We start from the raw sequence: 16,774 nt of genomic DNA, 5'->3' as shown, positions 1-16,774 counted from the left end.
GGCTTCCTGGTCAGAAGAGATGCCAGTTCAAGCTCATGAGCCATGCCTACAAAGCCCTTCACAACCAAGGACTAGACTACATGAACCACCGCCTGACCTTCCACCAAGGACCAGACTACAAGACCACCACCTGACCTTCCACCAAGGACCAGACTACATGAACCACAAGCCTGACCTTTCACCAACCCACCAGAAACCTCCACTCCGTACACCTCTCCCTCCCTCAGACACCTCGCATCCACCGCAGCCGTGACGGAGGACATTCCTTCTCCCACCTCGCCACCAAAGCTTGGAACTCCCTCCTCCTCCACCCTTCACCCTTGCAGAACCACTTCCGAACGGGACTCAAGACCTGGCTCTTCAACTGACATCCGCAGCAAACCCTGGACACCCCCCAGGGTGATTAGCCGCACTATACAAATAGTACTTGAATGATTGATCCACCTGCCTTAAATGTCTCATTCTCCCAGTCATAAATATTACTCCAAGGGTACAACATTCACCCACTAAAAGTGATAATTCTTTTTCAAAGGGGGAATATGCAGCTGTAAACGCAATCCACAAATTACAGGGCTCCATGCTAGTCACTTGCCTATACTTTGTTACTACTAGATTAAGTTATTTATTTCTTAACACAGGTGTATAGAAGGTGGCCACAGAAGCTGCCCAAAAATGCCCTAACATTACAAGTATGATTTGGACCATCATCACTGACTAATAGACAACTAAATGTAGTGTCCTTCTAAAAGAGAGGCCGTTTAATTACACTGTATTTTGTCGATTCTTATTATCATACAGCACAGAAGATCAAATTCTTCTTTGAATCGAAATATTCCCTAAATCCCCGGTAACAGAGCGGCAGCTGATTCATACAATCAAACAGTTTCCTCTACAAAGTGAAGATGTGCTAAATAATGGCCACCACCCACCATCGCGGTAAGCAATATGGATTCTGTTTTGATGAAGGTTCACCCGTTATATACATGGGTAGGAATATCAATGATTGCTCTGTTATAGACGTGATTTCGAAGCTCTTGTATTTTCAAAAGCAGGCCCATGACCACTGGACTAACGTGACTCTGCACCCACTGTGTTCTTTTTCCACATTCTTATGGGTTTTCCGCACTTGCCACATAATTCACCATCTGCTACTTAATTTACTGATATCATGAAAGGTAAAAATGTGTTTTTAGCTCAAACCGATCAAAAGCTACTAAAAAAGTGCACATGCCACGCAGTGGCCGACCCTTTGAAGTCACCTTTTAGTTGTTGGCTGCTATATTAAGGTAGTAAACTGAAATAAGGAAGTGAAAATGTTGCCCATGCAGTATTATTATGTGTAAAATTGTCAAAACTGCTAAATAATACTGTTACAGAATGTGTCACCGAATGCCTCATAATTTACATTTTCTTGTATAATTTAGGCAACCCTGCCACATAGCCTGGTCCGCCATTGCCACATAATTGCAGTGGACTGAGGATGCCACACCTACTCACGGAAAAGGCTCTGTGAGTCAGGCTCACTGTGTGATCTTGAGCACTTGACTTTACCTGGCTAGTCTTTTTTTCCATAAACTATGAATTGGAAATAGTCACTTGCCGCAAAACTGCCTTAATTTGTGTTATAAAGACATGTGCCTTTAAAATATAACATGACCTTAGAATATAGATTCTTTTTGTACCGGTTACTCCTCACATTTTACCTAAAATCACTGTTCAGAACCATTGTAAATAAAGGATTGCCTGGAACTGTTGCCCTCCATTCAAGGTATTTTTCAGAGACAAGCCTCCCTCCACCTTTGGATAGAGGGCCAAACGAGGCACAGTGCTGTGTACTGAACAGTACCCAGGCTTGCACAGAACTCCAGAGAACACTTTTACCAAGAACCCGTTAAGCCAGTCCTGCCCAATATCCACGAAAACCTATTGTGCATATTCTGAGCAGCCTCTATTGCACAGCGCCCAAAAAGCAGGATTTGCACAGCACACAGACTGCCTATTTTGCACAATGCATGCATTCAGTATTGCAAATACCCAGTATTCTAGAGAAAATCCGAGTACGTTACTAAGTGGAATACAACTTCGAAAAACCCTTAATGTCATGATCGTTTTTTATTATATAGAAAACGTAAAATCTGAGAAAATTGCTAAATAAGTTTCTTTAGTAAAAATTGAAAAATGGAAACAGAATTTAAAAAATGACAAGCACACTGGGGGCATGTAAGCCTCATTATACTGCAAACATGTCTTATTTTTTAGCGGGCCATTTAACTGGATCTTCAAAATACTCTCTTTTCCTTCAGTGGTAGCTTATAAAGAGCAGCAGCGGGGTCTTCTTTCACCCCCAGGTCCCTGACCACCTGCAGGAGATGCTAATCCAGGTGTGCGGATATTTTCCTACCTTGCGCTGAAAGATCCCCTGCTTAATATGGTAACGGGTACGCATTCTTCGAACATACACCCTCCCCCTAAAGCTCTGTGTTAGCATTCCTGCACGCCGAATGCTAGCACGCCAAGGGGGTGAACGAGCCTTTTCTAACGTCCATGACGAAAACTTATTTACTGAATAGGGAGCTTCAAGGGTAGAATTTGGATGGCCAACTTTATGACAAACTTAATTTATCAAGGTCTAGAGATCGAGAAATTGAGAGCCTTAACTGACTTACAAACGTCAGTGGAGTGTGAGGTTGGTAAGTATCTTGTACTAAGTAAAAAGTACTACAAAACCAGACCATTGCGTACGATTAAGTCGACCGAGGCTCGATTCTTGTATTTCCGTCAACGTCTTCCAACATTAACGTCAGTAGTAAAACTGGAAATATGCAACAGGTCTGCACCTGAGTTTACGCTGGTGTGTCTCATCCACTCTTATGTCCAAGAGCGAGCCTGAAGCCTTTAACAAAAGGACCATTATTGCAGGCGGCCATTTTGTGGCTGTAACCCCATCCGCCTACAACACTGCCATGGCCTTCGCCCTGTGACCGCTATTAAGTTATTACTTTTCTTTACATGCCTCAAATCACAGACGCGGGGGATTCATTTACCTATCGTCAGCCTCTTATCAAAGAGGTCTGCCTCCCTGAGAGGCTTACACAAATGAGACCACACAACGTGACCCCGGAGAAAGGTCTCCTCACCCAAACACCTGAACAAGAGCCATTGACTCCACAGAGCATGTATTTTCCAATGACAAAGATCCATTTTCCTCCCATCTTGAGATAAGAGCCATTACCTCCCAGCGACAGATAAAGGGCCCGGCTGGGGCTGAGAAGAAGTCGGCCATTGTACGCTCGCGGGCAGGCCCGCGGAGTTCAGAAGTTGGACAATGGTAAGTCAAACTCCCATTCACTATTCAGGACAGGCCAGCGCTGGCAAGAGCCGCCACCCACTCACATCTTACAGTGGGAAAATAAAAAGTAAGAATTAAATCGACAATTTCGGACATAACCATCCAATCCACCCCTACACCTATATATAGATACAATGGGAACTCTGCTGGCGGCAACAGAGCCCTCGATGTGAATGGGGGGTCAAGTGGCGGAGGCTTCCTTTGGAGACCCTCGATTTTAATACACTTTGTAAACACTCCAAGACACATTGTGTGCAAAACAATGCTCGCTGGAGAACAATCCAAAATAAAGGAAGCTCAGATACTTTTATAGTATTTGAATCTTCCTGCAAGGACCTATACGTCTCTGCCTCTTTGCAGAGCATCAGAAATGTTATGCCATGAAAGTGCATCTGTGCTGTGTATCTGCAGGGCTAGTAACTGCATGCATCCTGCGCTGGCACAGTTTAATCTCTACAGTTCCTCTATACCCATGTACTCATTTCTCTATGCCCGACCCCATGTATATAGCTGATCCAGTGCTTAATGAGGGCTGGCGGCAGCAGGTAGGTGACACGGCACCCATTTATGGTGCCAAAACACATTTTTCATCATCAGTCCCAGAGCAAGAGAATGAAAGGGAGAAAGAAGAAGGAAGAGAAGGGAAGATAAACAGTGGTAAAGGGACACAACCACAGAAATGGATAAGCAGGATGCTTGTTCAAGCTCAGTGAGCTGCATCACTGGCCACTCTCAGCCAATGATGGACTCCAAGAAAAATGTGTCCCTCCACAAACACACACATTCCTTGATGTCATGTATATTCCACAAATTCATACTCTCCTATTCATATACAGCATACTGTTCCTATAGGAGCAGGGCCGAGGCTCATCTGCAAATACTGGGCTTGATATGAGCTGGGATTGGGGCAAAAAACAATGGAATTGAATGCTACAGCGGCTGATGGCCAGCGGTTAGACTATTTTTAAGCATTACTCCCATCTCCTTTCGTGTGTTTGCTGGCATTCCACATCATTGGGCTTTCATTTTTGATATTTTGATATTCATGAGTCTGCAAAAGTCCCTGTAGATTGTAAACACCAACAAGAGGAGCCATGGATGGTTCTGGGTGAATGCCAACAGACAGGGTGGGTGAACAACAGAGGAGATCCAGGCAGCTATGCTAGGACCATGCAGCCTGGGACTACCTTGGTGCATCATACCCCAGCCTTAGAGTGGAATCCTCACTACCCTATGGACGGTGAGCACAGGGAAGGAGTGAGGACTTGTAATCACCCCTTTAATTTACATGTGGAAGGAGGTCTCTAGCGCAAATTAAGAATGGGGCCAAACAAACGCCCACTCTCCAATTCAGCATGAGCGATGCTGCTAGACACTGAGGGGAACATCTTTACAACGCAACTTTTACCCCACACTACCATTACAACGCAACCATTACAACGCAAGTCATTACAACAACTTGCGCTGGAGGGCGCTGTAGGATAGGGAATAGCTTAATTTACTATCCAACACCTTCCCTACTATCCACGGGGACTGGAGTTGGAATAGAAAATTAAACTATTCCACTATCCAACGCCCCCAACGCAAGTCGTTGTAACGACTTGCGTTGTAAAAACTGCGTTGTAATGGCATGCGTGGTAAAAGCATGTCATACAACCGACACTGAAGATGCACGTTTTGCGTGATGTGGCACCAGGAAGGTGCTTGTACGATTGCATTGTTGCTGGGCCCTCATGCCGATATTTCAATACAATTCCTTTGGCGGACCGTCCTTCAGATACAACCAGAGAGCTTGGCTATCTGATTAACGCTAGATCTTTGATCAGGAATAATGTCTCGTTTAAAGACTTTGTTGGGGTAAATAACCCCTCCTGGGTTTTCATAACGGAAACATGGGCCAGGGAATCCTCGGGGCCTGATCTCGTTGAGGCGGTCCCAGATGGTTATACCTTGGTTAGGCTTGATAGAGTGGGACGTGTTGGCGGAGGGCTGGGTATCCTGCATAGGGACTCTTATTCGTGTCACACGACACCTTTATCTGTTCCTGGTGAGGATATCGAGGCTATGCATTTTTCCATCAATGCATCTCACTCCATCCCGTTTAAGGGGGTGCTCATATATAGACCCCCAGGGCCCAGAGCGGATTTCACTCACCATTTGCTCACTATTCTGGAACCAACCATATTTCGGATCTGAGTCTGTTACAGTTCTGGGAGACATGAATTTCCATTTGGAAAATTCAGAGGTAAATGACACCCTCTGCCTCCTAGATACTTTATCTGCCTGTGGCTTGCAGCAATTAGTCAAGGGTGCCACCCATCAGGCGGGCCATACTTTGGATGGAGTTTTTACAAATGATAGACGGCTGTCAGTTGAAGCACCTATGCCGCTTTCCTGGTCAGATCATTTCGCCATTCCACTGTTATTGGAGACCGCTCTTACTAATAATATACCGAAAGGCCCCAGCAAAATGGAACTTAAGCGGAATCTGAGGAAGGTGACTAATGATTCTTTGGCGCCATTAACCTCTACATTATTAATCCTAAGAGATGAGGACGTTGACTCCGCGGTACAGAGGTTTGAAGATGTTACCTCTGCAGCGCTGGATGTGCTTGCACCTCTCTCTTTGCGCTATAGTGCTAGAAAAAGGCCATCGGCTCCCTGGTATGTTGAGTCCCTAAGGCTAGACAAGCCTGCAGAAAGCGGGAACGATGTTGGAGATCTAGTGGGAACATGGAGGATAGAGAATCTCATAAAAATCTTCTGAGGGAATACAGGACGGAGCTCATCAGAATTAAGCAAGAATATTTTTCAAACCTCACTGGGGCTCTTACTTCACCGAAAGAGCTTTTTAACATTGTCAACTCTTTAATTACTTTGAAGACCCCTGATCCTGTTACTAATTCACAGCAGCTTTGTGATAACATAGCTGAATTCTTTCAGGACAAAATTGATGGTATTGTTTCGACTCTTGAGCTCCAAAGGATTTCTGCATCTCCACCCGCCCTCCCCGTCCCTCAGATCTCCTCTTCTACTGAGCCAGTCGGACCTGCAAATTTGATCTCGCTATCTTGCTTTCCTTTACTTTCTTTACAGGAATTAGAAGTCCTCTTGACCAAGACCAACTCCGGCTCACCCCTCGATCCCTGTCCTCTTCATATCCTTAAACAATGTAAGGAAACTCTCCTGCCCCCGCTACTTCAAATTATGAATAAGGCCTTAAGTGAAGGCATTTTTCCTTCCCAATGGAAGAAAGCGGTTGTGAAGCCGCTCTTGAAGAAGCCGTCATTGGACCCAGAAGTGCTGAAAAACTTCCGCCCCATTTCGCTGCTCCCAGCCCCAGCAAAGATGCTTGAAATCCATCTACACCAGCATCTTTCTTCCTTTCTGGATTCCGCTGGTCTTTTGGATCACTCGCAACATGTTTTCCGGAGGGGTCATAGCACGGAATCCGCCCTGACCGTAGTGCTTGATAATATCCGGACCACGGTCGACAAGGGCGGAAGTACGTTGCTGATCCTTCTGGATCTCACAGCTGCGTTTGACACCCTGTCTCCCCTCGTTCTAACATCTCGTCTGAGGGAGATAGGGGTGGAGGGGCACGCGTTAAGCTTGTTGGCCTCCTTCCTGGACCAGAGGGAACAGAGAGTGAAGCTGGGAGAGTTCCTATCTCCATCCCTGCCGCTGAATTGGGGGGTCCCACAGGGGTCGGCGTTAAGCCCGACCCTGTTTAATATCTATGTGACCCCCCTGGCCAGGCTTATTAGATCTTTCGGGATAGAGGTAGTGTCGTACGCCGATGATACGCGGATCTTACTGTCTCTCGCCCAGCCTGTCAGCTCCTCTGCCTCCAAGTTTAGACTCTGTATGGAGGCAGTTGCCCTCTGGATGATTAACAATTCACTGCGGCTAAATGGCGAAAAGACGGAGATCCTCGTATTCGGCGAGAAGGAAGACATCTGGTCGGCGGAATGGTGGCCCGAATCCCTGGGGACTTGTCCGGCTCCAACTCGGGCAGCTCGAAATCTGGGGGTTATGATTGATCCTTCCCTTGACATGGCTCTTCAGGTAAGGCGGACTATTTCTACCTGCTGGGGCATCATTGCAATCTTGCGCAAAATCAAGTACTATCTGTATGTGCAAGCTCGGAAACAAACTTACGTAGCTTTGATAACATCTCGGCTCGACTATTGTAATGCTTTATATGCCGGAGCTAATAAAGGTCTGGTGCGAGGTCTTCAATCGGTGCAAAATGCTGCAGCGAAGTTTGTCCTGGACCTTCCGAAAAGGTCGTCTGCGACCGCTGCCAGGAAATCTTTCCACTGGCTCCCCATTGACGCCAGGATTTCATTTAAAGTGTTATGCCTGGTGTATGGTGCCTTAAACAGGAAAGAGACCGGAGGAATAAAAAATCTGCTCTCGCCGTATTTTCCTGCGAGGAACCTTCGCTCCTCGGCGAAATTGCTCCTTACTGTGCCTCGAGTGCGTAGAGCTAAATGGGGAGGCAGAGCCTTTTCCAATCTTGCTCCAAAATGGTGGAACATTGTTCCCTTGGAGATCAGAATATTACCCTCAATGCCTTCTTTCAGAAAAGCTTTAAAAACATGGCTCTTTGGTAAAGCATACCCTTAGCTTTTGGTTCAGCCTTTTTTCTTTTTTGATTCTCTTTGGTAGGCGCCTTGATGCCTTCGGGCAAAGTTGCGCGTTTATAAGTTTACTTTCATTTCATTCATTTCATTTCACAGAAGGGGCCTCAAATCATGTACAGCTGCGCTCCAAGTACCTGGGTAAAGTATTCAAAATCTTTCAACAGTCCAGACATTTGGGGGCTTATTTACAAGCACATAGCACCGCCGGTGTGTCACTTTTATTGACGCACTGGCAGCGCAATGGGCTTCCCCATATTTACAAGACCATGTAAAGTCACCCAGCGTGACTTTTTCATGGCCTTGTAAATATGTTTCCCTTTCACACATAACTCTGCATGGGTGTTGCTGTGGGTGCAACATCCATGGAACATGACACATTCTAAGATTTACAACATTTTGTAAACCTGGGAATGCATCAGAATCTTACACCCCAGGGGAGATGTAAGGCGGTTTAATAAGGAGAAATACTTTTATTTCCCTCGTTTTTTGCTCTTTATATGTGTGGTGCTTTCTGAGCACACATACAAAGAAGAAAATGACTTTAATTATTGTTTTTGTTCAGGAAGGTGTTCCTTCCTGCACAGAAACAATCATCCCCTCAGCGTGGGCTCCCTTGCAAAATGACGCACAGGTATCTGTGCTGTGCTGGGAGAAGGACAGCAATGCGCTATATCTTGTAGATACAGTGCATCCCTGTCTTTTTATTTTGACACACGGCAGCTCAGCAGGAAGGCTTAATGCGCGGCTATGCGTCTAAAACTCACCGGTCATATGCTCAGCTAAATATAAAAGTTCATGAGGTGGACTTTTCATACGCAGGACTCCACACTATGGAAAGTCCAGAGCCGGTGCTCTGAGGCGGCCCTCATGAAGCCCTCATTATAAAACCTACTTAAATAAACTCATATCTGTGAGAGGTCCGACGTGGAGTTTGAGATGACTTGTTAAATAAATGCAACCAGGGCCAGAGTGGCCGTAGCGGGATGTGGGCATTTTCCCGGTGGGCCAGAAGGGTGGGGACCAGTTTTTGACCGGTGGGGGCTAGTTTTGAAGCAGTGCTGCTATATCGCCCCCCTGTAAAAAAAAGCGGCAGTGGGGCTTGATACTAGCATCCCCTCCCTGATCCACCCACCCCACCCCAGTGCTTTTTAGTAGCAAGCCCCCCAACCTGGGGCCGGTAGAGCGGAATTGCCAGGGCTGGTTTCAGTTCCCAGTCCGGCTGTGCGTGCAAGGGATCTGACATTACAGAAACATACTTATGGCAGACATGGGCCACCAGGTTCGTTAAATCTTAAACAATGCTTTGTATGTGGACTCCATGTGTTAGGCAGCGGTGACAGAGTTCTGGGCTTTTTCCAGCCGCGGTCGGTAGGGGAGTACCTGCCGGGGCGGTGACGTGGGGAGGGGGAGGGGCAGGGTGGGGGTTAGTAATGTATGGATAATGGAGGTTTGCAGGTTAAGTAAACAATTAAATAAATCAAACGAATTTAGTTGCGCGCACTGCATTGCATTTGGGGATGCACCCCAATTTCTGATCCTTATTAGAATCAGAGGGGTAACAACAAGTGGAGGCAGAGAGAGTCTTCTCTTAAGGATGGACAGCTAAAAATCGCAATGAAAACGTCAGCTCAATAAAATCATCAGCCCGCTCACGCCAGCTGCGACCAGTACACAACCTGGCAGATTTAGGGCAGTTTGACAACATGAAATATTGATTAGATTGATCAGATTGATCAGAGAAATGCCAATACTGTTGATCCCTCGGTGCATGATTGAACAAAAGGTCATCACAGGTGGGTTGGGCCTAGTTGTTAAAGGGCAGCAAAGCTGAAGGAGATCCCTGGGGACTTCACAAGCGGAAGCAAAAGCTTCAGACACACTGTAGATAGATAGATAGATAGATAGATAGACAGACAGACAGACAGACAGACAGACAGACAGACAGACAGACAGACAGACAGACAGACAGACAGACAGACAGACAGATAGATAGATAGATAGATAGATAGATAGATAGATAGATAGATAGATAGATAGATAGATAGATAGATAGATAGATAGATAGATAGATAGATAGATAGATAGATAGATAGACAGATAGACTGGTAGAGTGAGTGTGGTGTGGTGTAACAGCCAGAGCTGCCAACTTCAGAGTTGGAAAGACAGGTTTGAATCGGTTCAACATACTGCGATTCTAGGTAAATCACTTTATCTCCGTGCCCATGGACAGCGTCTAGAGATGCTCACGGGTGATTAGCCGCACTATACAAATCCAAGTACTATTATTATAGATAGATTTTGTTTCAGTTCATCTGGGTGATCTTACTCGGTGCATGGTAAGTTTGTGTATCTGCAACAGAGTGACTAGTTCCCAACTGTGCCTACCAAGTACCAACTGCATTGTATGTACATACTCAATAACATGTCCAGATCAAAGCGGCCTTTGCCTCGTGCACAGCATACATATATGTAAGAAAGTGACCAACAACCATTTCTACCTTATGCACAGTATGATTAAATGCATTGGTCAGATTTAGTTTAGTAGACTGGAATTATGACAATATACAGTTCCCCAGTGTGTCTGCTCAACGCGCACTCTTATTTTGTTCTTCAGTCTAGGGCCCTTAGTGTCGCTTGGAGCCATCTCATTGGTCTCCGGCTATGAACACTGCCTCATGGTAGACTGGCAACTCCTAGATTTAGCAGCCATACTTATATACCAGATTTTCCACAGCAAGAGCAGAAGAGCCAGGTCCAAGCGAGATTGATACATGACCACATAAATGAATATGCAATGAATGAAATGACAATTATTGGCATAGTTAGTCATAGTGTTGTAAATCTGGTAACGTTCTGGCCCTCCTGCAGCTATATTGAGCATCTCTCCTACAGACTGTGCAAGAGGCCCTATGCAGAAGGCAATCCCATTGGAGACTCTACACGTGAACCTTGGGCCATACAAATGAGCCTATGGGTTTTATCATGACCCTTAGTTTACATCATTTATCTGTGTAATGAGTCCTATGCAGTAACCACAATACCATGCCTCCATTGGTATCCTGTACCAGTGGATCCCATAAGATGCCCTATGCATTAGGTTTCTCCCCCACTTGTGCATTTTGGTCCATGCAATGTTCAATACACAGGTTTACCTCTGCCCCTATGTTTTGTAATTTTCACCTGATCCATGGCACCTCATGCACAGCACTGTGTAACCTAGTACCCTCCACCAGTTACTTGCACCTCAACCCAAGGACTCTTCTTACCGGGTGCGGCCCAGGGCCAGCCAGTCTCAGCGCCTGCCTCTGGAGCTCGCTGAGGGTGAGCCGGCAGCTCCCGCACCATCTCCCCGCAGCTCCTTCACCCAGCTCCAGGAGGGCTGCAGCCCCGGCACCCTCTGGTGCAGGCCGACTGCCACAGGGCTCTTCTCGCTCCTCCAAGGGGGGCTGCAGCCTTCTTCTCAGAGCTCCAGGGGGCTCTGATGGAGACCCCTCTCTGCCGCTGGGGCTCCTCTCTGTCACCTGAAAAGAACACAAGTGGCAAGGGTCAGCTTTGAAATGAGGGTATATACAGTGTACCATACATGTCCCCCAAAAATGCACTACTCGAGCAATGTGCCCACTCTCTCCTGGTGCAACAGAACTGTACCCTCCACGCCACCACCCAGAGCAGTTAAGCTGTACCCCAATATATAGTGCACAAGTTCATGTCACCGACATCCAGCGGGTATTTAAAAAGGCCCATTTACCCCCAACCCACACAATGTACCAGGACAGTGGTCTCATTATCCAGTACTCTCCGCCATCCACTGCGGCAAGTGTATGCTGCACTACTACCCTTTGCAGCAAGTGCGTGTGTGTTGCACCTCTACCCTTTGTAGCAAGTGTGTATCCAGTAACAGCAAATGCAAAATGGAGGTACCTCGCCATACGGCGCAATAGTTATGTGAATCCACTGCCCAGAATATCAAAAGGGGGTGGGATCAGATTTTATAGGAAGATCTCTTTGGAAAAATAGTTGAGAACCTCAACGGCCATTTTTGGTCAATGGTTTGTTTTTGCCACTGACGTACTATTAACCGGTAGCATCACTATCGGATCTACCAGGAAGTTGTCTCTCAGACCAAAGAGATTATGTGGGTTCCATATTAAACAATAATCTAAAATTACCTCCTAACCAGGAACGCTAGGTTTATTAAAACCTGGGTAGGGGTAAGAATAAAAACAGAAAAGGATGTGTACACGGATATATGAGGTGTCCCTCACATCATAAACTATTAAACAGGTGTATGTGTGTCAGCCTACTTGCACCCCAGCAGATTGGTGGCTTTCGACAGGACCAACAAGGATGGATGGATCCCTTTTCTGAGCCAGTCAGAACACTATCCCCTGGCTTGGACTTAGTGTACATGGGTTCACTCTATGTGAATGTCGGAGAAAACTTGTTCTCCTCTTCTCTTTAAATCGCATGGGCCCAATAGGTTGGGGGGAGGGGGGGCTCTGGCTGCCCTCCTTCAGGTGCAGCATCTCCATATTTAGAAAGTCCCTCCAGTCCTGGATATTGAGGACGGGAGGGACTTAGACGCTGTTTTCTCTGACACTCACATAGAGTGAACCCATCTACACTAAGTACAAGCCAGTGGATAGTGTCCCAACTGGCTCAGAAAAGGAATCCATTCATCCTTGTTAACCCTGATAAAAGACATCGACCCGCAGAGGCAAAAGTAGGCTGAAACGTGTAGACCTGTTTTATATTTTATGATATGGGGACACCTCATATATCCCTGTACCCATCCTCTTCTGTTTTTAATCTTACCCCCACCAAGGTTTTAATAAACCTAGTGTTCCTGGTTAGGAGGTAATTTTAGATCATTGTATAATACGGATCCCACATAATGTATTTGATCTGAGAGAGTACCTCCTGGTGGAGGTCAAGAATTGATGATGATGCTACCGGTTATTAATATGTCGGCGACAAAAACATACCATTGACTAAAAATAGCTGATGAGGGTCCCAAATAATTTTCCAAAGAGATCCTCCTACAACATCTGATCGCACTCACTTTTGATATTTTGGTACATATGTTTGGAAGCAGAGTGTGGGTTAGACATTCCTTGCTTCCCCCTCCCTCTTTTGATATTTCTAGCCTCTACTGTCCAGGGCAAACGTTTTACCTACATCCCCCACTATTGCATGCAAATAAAACTGTGCCAGCAGGCCTCACACCAAGAGAAACATGCATCGCCTTCATCAATCCAGGGCACTAAACATGTGTGCTTAACTAACCCACCCAATGCAAATGGGCAGTCCATCCACAATCCAGCCTTTACCTCACCTTCGTATTCATACAACATGTGGCCACAGCACCTATTGCAACTAGTCATGCCTGCATCTCATCATCCTTTGCAATAAGCACCCAGGGTATACAGCCTGAGCCTCCACAACCCAGCACAAGACTCCCAGAGACTCCACGCCCCCATCTAGTGGGACACGTCTGTGCCGCAGTCACGGCCTGTGTCCCATGGACGTTTGAAGTAATGATCACAGCCCTTCATTCATGTGCTTCCTCCATTCAGGGCAGCAGGCAGTTGCTTCATCTTCGATAAAACCAAATAAGTGCCCCTTAAATTGCAACAGACACCATGTATCCAAGGTACAAAATTGGAAACTGCGCTACCCGGGTAAACAAGGCCCTCTCTTGCACCTCATCATTCAGTTTCCCAAAATGATACCGCTATCATTCAATGGGACAGGCCTACGCACTCTTCCCGCAACCCCTCTGTACCACCATCTAATGTAACAAGACTGCTCTTCACCTGCACTGCCATCCAGTGAAATGTGTCCTGAGCACTCCCCTGCTTTGCAGTGCAACGAGCTGTGCCCCTACTTGCTCAATGTAACAAGACTGCCATGAAGACCCTTCACGCCCTACTCCACTATAACAAGCTTGTGTTCCTATCACCAGCCAGTGGAGTTAACTTGTGCTTCCACTCAGCTGCCATGTTCACTAAGTCAGTGACCAGCCACTCACACAGTACAATATTCATGCGTCTCCACAATCTAATGCAATAATCCTGCGGGCTCCAAAATCATGACCAATCATGTGCCACCAGTTTCTATACACACATCATCATTTAGTCTATAAACCTAATGCCTATATAACACGAATATCCTTCTCATGAAGTGCAATGCACCATAAATAACTGTGCTCTATCCAGAGCCGGCTTAATCGCTGGGGGCGCCCAGTGCGAAAGTATTTGTTGGCATCCTCCCCCAAAGACCACCTCAGCCACGTATTCCCTCACTACCACCCCTTAACACTGCCCCTCAAGTCTCCATAACTGCTCTCTCTCAGATGCATCATTTAATTTGTTTTATGGAGTGCAGCCACTCATACCAGTGTAGGGTGTCAGAGCACTTTACATCACACACACTACACAGAGAAAATCAATCATAGGTGTGTAAATCAGAGTATAGGAAATGTTGCATAAGAAAGAGGACTGCAAGGTGTAGGAGTCACACGTTATCCACCCTGGTAGGCAGGATAGTTTCAGACAGCTTGGTCTGGAGAAGCAACGCCATGGTTGGGGGTTCTCTTTAATAATCAGAATTGATTTCTATCATAATTAACCCGTTTTAAAGATTAGGATACTGGAAGACTGGTGAAGAAATCATAATGCTCTAAACTATACCTTGGATTTTTGCATGCCGCTCTTTGATGACAGGTAATAGCTCACTGTTCTATGTTGGGATTATACCTTATTAACTGCAAGTAACAAAGGATCTCTCAGACAAAGGCAGTAACTTACCGACCTATTTACATTATATGAGCTTTGTGATTTGAATGATACAAGTTCTTAGTGGCAGGCACATTAACCCTCTGCTCTACCCTACTGAGTCTAAACACCCACTAGACAAACCTCTGATCTCTCTTTAGGAAGAACATTAATCACTGGAGTTATCTTGACCTTTATATTGTTGCCTAAAAATTGCTGGAGGCCAGGGAAGCAATAGCAGGTGCTTTTGAAACCATAATATACTTCAAACACGACACCCCCACCTGAAGTTAGCGCCCGCTGCGGTCACACCAGTCGCACTGCCCTAGAGACGGCCCTGGCTCAATCACATATTGCAATTGGCCAATGCATCTTTCTCCAGGAGCTAGTGCAACCAGCATTAGCCTACGCCCTACAGTGCAATGGACAACGAGTTCTGCTCTCAGCCTGCCCTGTGCAACAGTGTGTGACTACAACACACAGGGCAGATTTATCAACACGTTGCACTAGTGCAAAGCCACCAAAAGTTACACAAACCCGCTCAAAGTTTTGACAAGTTATTTACTTTCCAGCGCAAAACTTTTTTTGCCCTGGAAAGTTATCCAAAAGTAACATACAGTAGTACTTTGTGCTGCTCCGCATTAGTTTGTGACAAGGGGGCATTCCCATGCTTCCACCCATTCTTTTTTTTATGCAAAGCCCTATCTATTAACATTTGTATAGAAGGCTTTGCACCAGAGAATTGCTTCTCTTTGAGGCAGACGTTACCTTGGAGAAATAGCTTTATTTGCAACATTGCATGTGTGCTGCACTGTACCGCCCACAATGTTTGAAAAGTTCTAACATATGTCTTGGGATACTTTTTTGTCCTTCAAGGGGATCTGGGTTCGAGTCTCGGTAACGACGCCAAAAACCTCTTGTGATTCTGGGCAAATCACTTAATCTCCCCGTGCCTAAAATGAATGCGTGTTCTCATGTAACCTAACTGGTGCTATGTAAAGCGCTCTGATACCCGATTCAGTTCGGGTCTAGTTCGCGCTATATAAAACTCTGCAAAAAAAAAAAAAGCCTCTGCTAAACACCGGGCACACACCTTTGCACTATGGCACAAGTGTGCGTGTGTGTGTGGGGGCACTAGGCAGCCAGTTTGAGTGCCAGCAGAAAGGATGACATCAGCACCATTGTTTATTTGTAGATATGGGTCTGTATTGTATTCTCCTCTGTGCGAAACGCAGCACAGCAAATTTGATTGCTGCGCTGTGCAACTTTTAATAAATCCGCACCTTCATGTATTGCTCCACTACAAGATGCCAGTGTACTCTAATGCCTTCCAGTGCAGTAATGCCATATTTCCATTCACGTGCCAGTTTCAACAAGTCAGTGACCAACCACCCGACACACATGTGCGCAACATCCAGTGTAGGAAACCCATGCTACAATATGCAGTGCAACAAACTTGGGTCCTTATCACTCTGTTACCACGCTGCAAGTGCCTAGAGACCTTTGGTGATTGGCGCTCTACAATTATAATCTAACATTAACATGTGCAATAGGCCAGTGGGCACCACCATCAAGTCCAGGAAGCAAGAGCCCTCTCATTCAGTGGAACGAGACTGTGTGCGAACGAAGCCCATGCAGTGACGTAGCTAGGCCTTAGACTGCCCAGGGCGGTCCCTGTGTTTGCCGCCCCGCAGTGGCCGCATTGAAGAGGGGGGTAGTGGGCGTTGGCGATTCCTCGAATTGCCACCCCGCAAATGCCGCACTGAAGAGTGGGTGTAGGGGGGGGGGGGGGGTGTGCTGCTGATTGCCGCCCCGAGATGGCAAGTAAGAGCTGGGCGGAGGCCACCTCCCCAAAAACTTGTGCCCCCTTGCTATGCCAATGAGCCCATGTTCCCAGCACAGAGAGGAATTAGCATACCCCAGAAAAAAATGGCATGTCACTATGCCATCCACTTTAAAAGATCTTAGTTCCAACGTCTAATACAAAAGGTTTAGGGCCC

At 46.3% G+C, this 16,774-nt stretch overlaps 1 protein-coding gene across 3 annotated transcripts in view; it reads right to left on the bottom strand.

Annotated features, from left to right (window-relative positions):
- Positions 1-16,774, bottom strand: part of KIF26A (kinesin family member 26A) — a 245,210-nt gene that overhangs the window by 212,100 nt on the left and 16,336 nt on the right. For all 3 annotated transcript variants that reach the window (XM_078660270.1, XM_078660271.1, XM_078660272.1), the window contains exon 2: positions 11,265-11,519. In XM_078660270.1, coding sequence (XP_078516396.1) covers positions 11,265-11,519 — 255 coding nt within the window. The remainder of the gene's footprint in view (positions 1-11,264; positions 11,520-16,774) is intronic.

The sequence above is a fragment of the Lissotriton helveticus genome, chromosome 9 (assembly GCF_964261635.1).
Source record: "Lissotriton helveticus chromosome 9, aLisHel1.1, whole genome shotgun sequence".
In the NCBI taxonomy this organism is placed as follows: Eukaryota; Metazoa; Chordata; class Amphibia; order Caudata; family Salamandridae; genus Lissotriton; species Lissotriton helveticus.
This window is presented reverse-complemented; position numbering and strand designations above follow the sequence as displayed.